Consider the following 10,629-nt stretch of genomic DNA (forward strand, 5'->3'; position numbering starts at 1 on the left):
TTAGGAAGATTATTTTGGCAACAGGATGAAGGATGAGTTGGAAAGAGGATAAGCTCGCGGCAAGAAGAACTGTCGGGAGGCTGAACCAAGGTGGTGGTGATCAGTGGGTCACAACAACAGGGAAGGACAGGAGGGGACAAAGAGGTTCCCAGGGTCAGATAAAGAAGATAAATAAGAACATTGGGGCCTTGAGAGAGAGAGAGAGAGTGAGGAGTCAAAGTCGACTTCGGAGTTTCACGTCTGCGTTAATTGGAAGGATAGTGGCAGATGTAGTAAGTGTAAAAATTCATGTAGGAGGCAGATTTGGAGGGGAGGATTCTTTCCATTTTGGACCTGTTGGATTTGATCAAACTGTGTGGTAGGACATCCCAGTGGAGATGTCCTATATGTTTTTGGAAATGCAGGCCTAGAGCCATCGGATGAGATTGGCTGTGGAAACTTCGGAGTTGTAGACAGAGTTGAAGCCAAGAGATGGAAGGACATCTAGATGGTCTCCAAGGTTCCCTCCAAATCTTCTACTCTTTGGGCCTTTCAGATCAGTGATTTTGTTTCACTTCTTGTGATTTTTTTTTTCGTTCTAGAGGTTAGGTATTGGAAAAACAGGTTGTTACTTTGTAGGGAAACTGAATTGTGGATAGTGATATTTGCTTCTTCCTTAAGAGATTTGGATATCATTTATAATAACAATTATTATTACTTCATAATGTCACATAAAAGGCCTGGCTTAAGATTTGTTATTAGTCAGGCTCCTAGGCTGGAAGGAAGCTTGAGGGCCCTGAATCTGTCTCTTTGCCCCCCCAGTGACTGTGCCTAATGTGTTCTGAATATGGAAGATCATAATAATCACCTTAAAATCAATTAATCAATTTGAAATAATTTTTTAAAAATTCGCTAAGTATCAGGAGAAATACCTAAGTGCAAGATGAAAGTGCAAGATGTGTTCTTTTAGTCAAGTTGTTTTCCTCCTCTGTAAAATGAGAAAGTAGGTTATATGACCCTATAGCCTTCCTTCCAGCTTTAGCAATCCTTTATTGTAATAGAAATAATTTGACAGAATTATCTAGTCCCAACAGTTAGTTCAGCATACCACTGGTGCTCTGTAAATAATAGTCTTGGTATCTGTCTACCTCTGAGAGAGGGTGGCACTCCTCACACTGGGAGGCCATACAGTCAGGGGGCATGCATCCATCCACACATTATTTTCAGTGCCTGCTTGCCTGTGCTTCACCTGTTCTGCTTTCCACCTGATCACTGGCTTAGCTTGCCTGGTGGCTGTGTCCCTTAAAAACAGGTGACTGGGTTTTACCTGTCCATTGGTAAGCACCTCCTGTGTGCATACCTTTGCCAGTTATAAGTACTAAGGTGGTTGCTGGAGGAATCGCAGTGATTCGCACTGTGTAGGGTTGGCCTAGAAGTAGGTGTCTCAAAGGAGGGGAAGAGTGTAGTGTAGCACAGTGCAAGGATTGTTCGTACATGGCAGGGTTGGGGATGGACGGAGGGAATGCCAGTGACTTTGTCTCTGCTTGGAGGTAGAAAGAGAGACCAGATACTGCGACTGCTAAATCCATTTTTTTCCTTTGCTCTTATTCCAGGTAAGAATGATGGCTCCATTGGGGGAAAGCAGTATTTCAAATGCAATCCTGGCTACGGTCTCCTCGTGAAGCCAGGCCGCATCAAGAAAGCCACTGGGCCGGCCCGGAGGCGCAGCGCTGGCCTCAGGCTTCAAGGGGTGACAGCGGAGCATCGGAAGACTGGGAGCTTGTCAGGTTCAGCCTCTAACTTGGCTTCGTTGACGGCCCTGGCCAAAGCTGAAGGGGGATCCACGCTGCGATCGGAGAGGAGCCAGCGGACCACAGAGAACCGGAAATCTTGGGCCAGTTAAACGGGTCCGGCTAGCTGTGACCCGGGAGGTCCATCAGAGCATCTGCTGCTTCCTTTCTAGGCAAACACTAATGAAGATTATGGGAAGGCTTTTCTCTCTACATCTTCTGACCCTCTTTGATTACTGCCATGTAACCTCATGGCCCTTCCTGGTGACAGAGCTGCCATATGGTTAATCTGCCTGTAAATCTGTAGCATCACCCAGGCTTGAGGGATTGGAGCTTCCTGGTGGGAGCTCAGACAGGAGCATTGCAAGAAGCATGAATGGTTTGACTCATCTGTCCTTCCTGGAATGGAAGTGTACTTGACTTATCCCCAGGTTTGTGGTAGGCTTCAGGAGCTATTTTTCCTGAATCCAGCTAAAAGCCAGGAGAAGAGGGAAGCCTTTCTTTCCGAAGAACAGGGTGGAAAGGCTCTGGGAGGTGCCTGAAATGTGCAGTAGCCCCTCTTCTGCCCGGCTGTTTGCTCAGACAACAGCCCCAGGCTCTTCTCGAGCCCTGCTCTTACTGGGGCTGTTGGTTATACTTTCCTTCTAATTTTCTGACGATTCCATTAACCTCTTCTTTTTAAGTATAATGAAAACTGAGGGCTCCTTTGCCTGCCCCAAAGTATGACCTTTTTCATGCTGGCCTGAGATCTCGAGGCTCCTATCCTGTCCGCAGGCCTGGGTCGTTGAGTCCTTTCTGAGATCGTTCCTTCCTTTTCCCCCACCCCGAAAAAAGGCTTTCCAAAACAGTGCATCCCTGGGTGGGAGTTCTTTGTTTTCTGTGAGTAGCTTCACACCCCACAGGGCCTAACCCCTCACCCCTTTCTCCTTTACTTTCTTTTACAGGGTATATAGTTTGAAAAGAACGTCTTTGCCTTAAACCTGGAAGACTGTTTTATTTCCCATTGATGCCCTTAACAGAGTGTTCAGATAGTATTTATTTGTATTTATTGTTTTTTTTTTTTAATCCTAAATAATGTGCAAGCTACAATCTTTCACAGACTTCCGTAGACCTGAGTGCCTTCACTTCGTTTGTGCACAGAGCCTGGTTGGGGCCTCCTAGGGGGTACACAGCCTTGTCCAGAAGGGTCTGCCTACTCATGACAGTCTGGGGGGGGGTGGGGAGGTGGACGGTAGGGTTCTTCTGACTGTTCTTTCATTTTCAGACACACAAGTGGCCTTATTCAAATGAAATGGAAACAAAAATAATTTCACAAAATTCTATACACTGAATAACTTTGATGTTTTTTGTTTTAGTCACCGGGGGAGGGGTGGGGGTGAGGTAAGAGGACAAGCTTTCTACTACTGTGTTGGTGGTTCTTTGTTCCTGGGACAGTCCAGAAGCCAGGTGATTGACTCCAGGCACCCTGGGTCCTGCCATTACCCAGTCCTAATGACTCCCAGGGCTGACCTTGCTATTGTGCGTGTGCGTGCGTGTGCGCGTGTGTGTTCCTGTATGGATATCTCTAGGGGGATCCTTAAACTGGTGCTAAATTTTAGGGAGTCTCTAGTCTTGTATGGGGAAAAAGGCTTGATTTTCACTAAGCTAACTGAAAATTAGCATTCCTTTCAGTCATGAATGTAGGCAGCAGAACATCCTGAGCATAGGCCTGGGGTTGCCACCCAAGTGCTGGGCAGGATGATGCCACAGAGGTTAAGACTGCCTGTTCTGTAGTCATCTGCCGTGAGACTTCTTGGTCTACGTCCCAGAGGCTGGAGGCCTGGAAGGGATTCTGAGCACTTACCTGACCTGGGCACAGCCTGCCCTTAAACTGTCCTGGACTGCTCAGAATCTCTTTTCCTTAAAGACTTCATCTCTGACCAGTATCATCTTTTCTGTTCCCGCCCTTAGCTAAGGGCTGGGGCAGAGCTGTTCCCAGAGGAAGCTAGCAATGAAAGGAAGGAGGGAAGGCCATTCCACAGACGAAGGAATCGGGGGCTCGGATGTTTGAATGCCTGCCTATAAATGGGATCAACAGGGCACACGTTAAGCAGCAAGAGGAAAAGCAGCATGTTTTAGATGCCCCAGGAGTGCGGCAGCTAAGCAATTCTCTAACCTTTGTATCTTCCCCAGAGCTGGATGTTAAGTTCATATTAATCAGTGTTTGGTAAGTTGAATTAATGAATAGTTGATTCTAAAATAGCAGTACTTACATTATCTGTCCTCCCCCCTCAAGAGCCTTTAACATAATGAGTGTGCAAGAAACATTTGTCTATTCAATCTCATTTGTACATTCCCCTTATAATCATGCAATTGGTTCTTGTGTTTGTAAGGCCCTGGTAAGCATCTCACTGGGAAACGTCAGGGACTCCCAGGGAATTTAAAGTTGCCCCTGAGTAGGGATGGTAAAAGTTATCAGTGTCCCTGCACGGCTGTTGGGTTCTTCCTAGTGGATTCTGCAGAGGCATCTATAGTGGGGTCAGTGGATTGGAATTAAAAGAAAACTTGGCTGTAATCTGAGTTCTGTCATCAGTGTGGAACAGAGGGAAACAGTACCATCCTTCGAGTCAGGACCTGCGTTTGAATCCCAGTTGTGGTGTTTATTGCCTGGGTGACCTTGGACAAATCATTCTGTCTTCCTTAGTTTCCTTTTTCGTGTGAACTGAGAGGGTTGTACTAGATGATCTCTGCTGCTTCTTTCTGCTCTAAAGCTGTGACCCTGAGTCCCTTTCGCTTTTTTTTGTCTCAGTTTCATTGTCTGTAAAATAATGAGGTTGGACGACAGGCCCCTGAAGGTTCTCTCTGGTTACAAACCCTCTGATCATCTGTGCGATGAATGCCTCATAGAAACAAAGGGAAAGGATGTTCAGCAAGGGAACCTGGGGGAGCCGCCCCCTCCTGGGATTTAGTTTTCAGGGGAGAGGGGAGAAATTATCACTGGCACTCACAGTCCAGACACTGGTTAAATAGCTGGGTGATGCCCTGTGAAGAAGCTTAAGATTAATTAACTTCCATTAATTAAAATCCTAGTAATTGCTTGCAACGCTGCCTTAAATTAGACTTCTTTAACAATCAACTGTTTTCCAAGTGGTTTGCCTTTTTCTACTCCTAATCCCCCTAAGTTAGGTACTGTTGGGCTGAGGAGGGTGTAAACATTTGTACAAAAGAGTCTTAAACACAAAACTTCAGGCTGAGATTGTCCAGATCACGAGATCAGATGTCTGGCTTCCCTGGCTTTCTCCTACTGGAGATCCTGGTGTTCCCTGTGGTAGACAAGGTGGTGCACGTCCCTTCTTTTTCTCTGAGCATCCCTCATCCACTCAGGGCTCTTGTTCACACCACAGCAAACTTGGATAACACAGGTTGTTCCAGCTTTGATCCAGGAAGAACACCGACTGGCTGCCAGATGGCTCTGAGCTTCATCTTGGCAGCATCCAGGGAGGGGAACAAAAGGTGTCCTAGGGTATTAAACCTGAAGGGGAACGTAGAGACCTTCTGATCCAGACCTCTCATTTTACAGATAAGGAAACTGAGACCCAGAAAGGGCAGGTGAGATATCAGAGCCTGGTGTCAGAACCAAGACTGGAAGCCAGGCCTTCAGCAGCAGCTTCTGACGAGCACACTCTGCCTTATCACTAGTGCTGTGGCCACTTGTAGACTCCGTAGGAAACCCACCCCAAATTTCCATCACAAGTTTATACAAGGCCCAAGGTCTCTTTTCTACCTCTTATTCAGAGGGGCAGCATTCTGTGGAGATGTCACAGGAACAGGACCCTGGCCGTGGTGGCGGGTCTCTGCTCGTTTCCTGCTTGCCCAGCCCATGGAGTTCAGTTTTCCTTTTCCTAAGCATGTTAGACCCTGTCTTTGAGCCTGCAGCTTCTCTGAAAAAGGAGATCCTGTACAGCCCCCACAGGGAGGGGCCGAGGTCTTTTCCCCTTCTGTGTTGGCCCTGCTGACCCCTGTGCCGCTGCTTGGTGTGTGAGCTGGGGGGGCCGATTCTCAGCATCTTCTGGGATCGAGTGGCCCGAGAGGGCCCTGTTTGTTTGCAGTGTTACAGCTTATAGCAAGGCACTCATTTTTATTCCTTCCTGTCATCAGCTCTCAGTTTGGGGACGCCTGCTGGGCCTGTGGCGGTGAATACGCTGTTGTCACTTCTGTGTCCCGATTTTCCACTTAACCTTCTCACCACTGAAGTCATTTTTGAAATCTCTTTTTGGGTCGAGATTCTTCTTTATTTCCATCAATAAAACCGATGACAGTTTAAGTCCAGGCCAGGGGAGTGGGGGAAGCCCAAGCCCTGTAGGGACCAACCCCAATCCCCCACCTCAGCCTTATGACTCTGGAAGTAAAGGTTCTTTGGGCTACCAAGTCACATACCGAACTCTTCAGAGAAACAGCCCCATGGAAACCAAAGGTTGTGGCAGTATTTGTGCCTCTTGCTTGTTTTTTGTTTTTCCATGTTGTCCTTCTTTCATGCCTGTCAGTCAAACGAAGCAGCAGAAGCAACAACCATAGGACTGGCTCGAGGAAAGGGGCTTCAAAGAGTCAGGTCGTCTGCTGTCACCTCATCCAATTAAAACTAGCCTGATTCTAATGAAATTAGTGACCCGAGTGGCTTTGTACGGAGGCATGCTGGACAGTAGCAAATTGGTCCAGAATCCCGGTGCCGCGCCCCCCCCCCCCCCCCGCATGCCCTTTGGCTTCAGGGATGGCATCATTGTCCCTTACCCTCAGGGAGCAAAGCCGGAGTTTCTTTACCTTTGTGACAGCTCCAGGCTTCTGCCCTGCCCCCCCCCCTTGCTTTTTTCCCTCTTTAAAATCTTGTTTCCATGGTCCTCACTCTTACTTGGAAAATCCTTTCTTGCCCTTTGGCCTTAAAGCACCCACATCTGGACGTTCCACAGTGCTCGGACTCGGCTGCCTCAACATTCCATCAAGTGGGATTCTTGACCTTAGAACCTGCAAGCAGGCTGCTCAGCTGAACCATAGGCTTAGACCAGCTAATATTCACTTAAACTCTAGCTTCTTGGGTGGGATTTTCACGTACTTTACACGGGAAAAGACATCTCCTTCATAGAAATTTCTACAACTGATATCCTCAATGTCAGTCTAAGCTAGAGTTTTCTGTCCTTGGCCAGAATCTCCAAGGACAATTGCACATTGCTTGAGATCAAGCGTATTTGTGTGATGGGGCTGCTTTATACAGACAGTCTCAGAATGCGTTCGTGGAAGTAATTCTGTGTACTTCTGATTGGCCTGTTACACAATGAAAGTTAAAGTGACATTTCATATTCTATAAGTGAGGTGGAATGTGTGAGTCTGAGCTCTTTCTATGAGAGATTGGTCCAAATACACACTGGTAGGTATCTTGTACAGCCTTTGGCTTCTCAAAAATTAGTGCAGCCAAGGCCAAGCTGACTCAGTGGAGCCCTGCTTACAAAAGTGGTGTGTTATTTTAGCCCTTTGTACGATGTGGTTTCCATAGATGCATCTCCAGAAAGTGTGACATGGTTTTGGAGTGTCGCTAGTGTATTGAATCCTTGGGGCAGACCCTTGACTTCCTTCACTGCTTTGACCCCAGAGCTCTTGCACTAACATCCATGCCTTTCAAAGTGCCTTGTCCCTGGGACAGTCTCCACTGAATCAAGGGAGGGAAATTCAAAATGAGCCCCAAATATGTGTGTCTTCCAAGTGATTTCTCCGTGAGGCGGACAGCTCAAGCACTAAGACCCAACGTCAGCCCATTTCACTGGGTTCTGAAAAAATGGTATGATTGACTTTTTGTTTTCTGGGTTCAGAAATACCACAAACTCACTATCAGATCTCTAATTGTGCCTGGAAGTGTTGGGAAGTTTTATTGGGAGAATGGGGCAAAAAGAGTGCCTGGGGATGTCCTGGGGCTCCTGTCCTTTGGGAAGAAGGTTTGTAGAGCGGACTTGATAGTAATGTACTATGTACTGTGTGCGTGTGTGTGTGTGTGTGTGTGTGTGTGTGTGTGTATCCATGTCCACTCATGTTTTTAGTCCATGGTGTGTGCCCATTTTTTTTTTAATGTACACATTATAAGGAAGTGTAAGGTTGGAAATGTTCAAAGCCTTTCCTCAGGTTTTTTGCAGTTGTCTTAGATTGAATTTACTTTTAGCAGGCAAGGATGGGGCAATATAGACAACTTGGTACTTCTCAGAGAAGGAAATGGGAAGTGAGTGTCTACATTCACTCTAATACATTCACTACATACTCAGGTTTCATGAGGGGAGTTTTAAAGCCGGCATGAAGACCGGCAGTTAGGCAGAAGGTGAGCAGGGAGAATAGAAGAGCCCTACCAGAGGGGTGTAGGGGTTACTGAGACTCTGGTGCCTTTGCAGAACTTGGATATGGTGACCTGCATGTCCTTTTCATACAAGTAATGCCATACTAACTCTCCATGTTTTCTTCCTCCTGTGTGAATGGGCCACATGTTCTTCTCCACTTACATTCTCATACATTCTTTTGGCTTCCCAGTCCGAGACCATGTCCGTTGCCATGACTAAACAATCCTAGTTGCTTCTACTCTCTTGGTCCCTAATATCCTGCCTCCAGATGGGCCCCTGAGGTGTGTAGATCCTGCCTCCAAATAGGCCCCTGAGGTGTGTAGACAGGCTTTGAGCTGTCAGTATTGGCCCCCCACTTGACATTTGGCACCGTCCCCTGCATCCATGCAGTAGCCAGGCCTGGCAGCCACTTGGAGCACCTTCTCTCTTGGAGTACTGTCAAGCCAGGGCAAGTTTAAGATCAAGTTCTTCGTTGGGTTTACTCTGCACAAATAAAAATGTACCCAAACAGGAAATGTGTGCTCAGACATGGGCTAGTTTCTGAAAGTCCCAATATTACCAGTTCACTTTAGGCACGGGTGGGGTTGGATCTGAGGAGCTGTACCCTGCGCTCCCTGTTTTTTATCCTGAAGACACTGATTTGATTGGAATTGAGATTATCAGTTTTTACACAGTGGTCCATGATGCCTTCTTCTTTTGTTACTGACACTAATTGTAATTGACTGTGTTGGGAGAAGCTTGTGCATCATCTTTCTCGTGGTGGGTTTTTGTAAATGTGGTAGGTTTGTTGTATATAGAGAAGGGCTCTTCAGATTCGGGCTTGTGTGGATTTTGTATGTATCAACTGAGAGTTAATAATCCAAAGACAATGTAATGAATTGTAAAAATTTTAATGATTTATACTGTATAATAAACTAAACTATTGTAATATTGTATCATATACATCATGTGACCAACAGCATCTAAATAAAATCAAAATGATTCTTTGGCCGTGTCTAAGAAGTCTGACTTTCAATTATTGTGTCCCTACCTCTTTTCCCAGTTTTATTTTCAAATACTGTACTCCCTGTCAGTTGAGGGTAGGTGGTATGTTCATATACGGAGTACCATAGTGGGGCTATTTGACCTTTATGGCTCAAGAGAAGCAGTTTTTAAATGAAGTTTAATTCAAGAGAACATCAGTTTTCTCTGCCAAGAAAAATGATCTTTGTTCTGAAGAGGACACAACAAACATACCTAACATAGGGAGTCAAAATCCACACAAAGTGAATGGGAAAATACGGTATCTGAGTTTGCCACCCTGAACACTGAAGACATGATGGAACTGATTGCTGAGGCACTGCTTGGGGTCTTTGGAATATTGTGGAGAATGAGAGAAAGGTTGCAGGCTTGGAAAAGGGCAGATCTTCCCATTTTCAAGGAAGCAAAGAATAGAGTTTGCAAAATAAAGTTCTGTGAGTTTGACCTTGATTCTGGGCACAATTCTATATGTGTTTTTAAGTGCATATTTAAAGAATATCTTTTTGATGAGTTTACTGTTTTTATTTTTCAAATAAGTATTTTTAGTTAATCTGTGCCTCCCACAACCTCATTGAGCAAAAAATCAAAACCAAACAAAAAACCCCTGATAAGTCTTTCAAGGATCCTTCTACATAGTTCAGCAAAACAAATTCCCTTATTAACCATGCTTGTTCAGAAATGCATGTCTCTTTTCCGCATCATGTTTCATGGGAGAGTGGCCCATTTCACCTTCATTTGTTTGGATTCTTGGTTTAGCATTACACTGGTTGCCATTTTAAAGTCTTTGAAAGTTGTTTTTGTCTGCAATGTTATTGTATAAATGGTTCTAATCTACTCACTTCACTCTGCAGTGGTTTATACAGGTCTTTGCAGTTCCTTTGAAACTGTCCCATTTTTTATGGCACAATGATACTCCATTCCATTCATATTCCACAATTTGTTTATCCATTCTCTGAAAAGGATATATTCATTCAGTTATCAGTTTGGGGCAGCTCTGAAGAGTTGCTGTAGATCCTTTTCTTCTTTGATCTGTTGGGGGTATGCGCCTGGCAGGGCTATGGCTGGACCCAATGGGGTATTCACAATTTGATATCTTCCTGGGTGCATTCCCAAATTGCCATCTAGAATGGCTGAAACAACTCACCGCTCCCCCAGCAGTGCAGTAGTTCACCTCTTTTCCCATAGCTCTTCCAACATTTGTCATTTTCCTCTTCTGTTAACTGCCAGTCTGGTAGATATGAGGTAGAAACGAAAAGATGATCTAATTTGCATTTCTCTAGTTATGAGCCATTTAAAGCATTTTTTTTTCCCATGCGATTGATAATAGCTTGGATTCCTTCCTTTGAAACTGCTTTTTCGTATCCTTTGATCATTTATTTATTGGGGACTGTGTTCAGTGAACATCTAGAAAAAACTGGTGGTCATAGCTTCATCAAGAGTAGGTCAAGGGGCAGCCAGGTGGCACAGTGGATAGAGCATGAGCTCTGGCA

General features: G+C 45.4%; 1 protein-coding gene across 1 annotated transcript in view; it reads left to right on the forward strand.

Annotated features, from left to right (window-relative positions):
- KIF13B (kinesin family member 13B) overlaps window positions 1-9,121 on the forward strand; it is a 250,412-nt gene extending 241,291 nt beyond the window's left edge. Inside the window, 1 exon segment of the mRNA XM_020988799.2 lies at window positions 1,593-9,121. Coding sequence (XP_020844458.1) covers window positions 1,593-1,882 — 290 coding nt within the window. The 3' untranslated portion in view covers window positions 1,883-9,121.
- The last annotated feature ends 1,508 nt before the right edge of the window (window positions 9,122-10,629 follow it).

This window comes from Phascolarctos cinereus, unplaced genomic scaffold (genome assembly GCF_003287225.1).
Source record: "Phascolarctos cinereus isolate Bilbo 61053 unplaced genomic scaffold, phaCin_HiC Scaffold_2;HRSCAF=192, whole genome shotgun sequence".
In the NCBI taxonomy this organism is placed as follows: Eukaryota; Metazoa; Chordata; class Mammalia; order Diprotodontia; family Phascolarctidae; genus Phascolarctos; species Phascolarctos cinereus.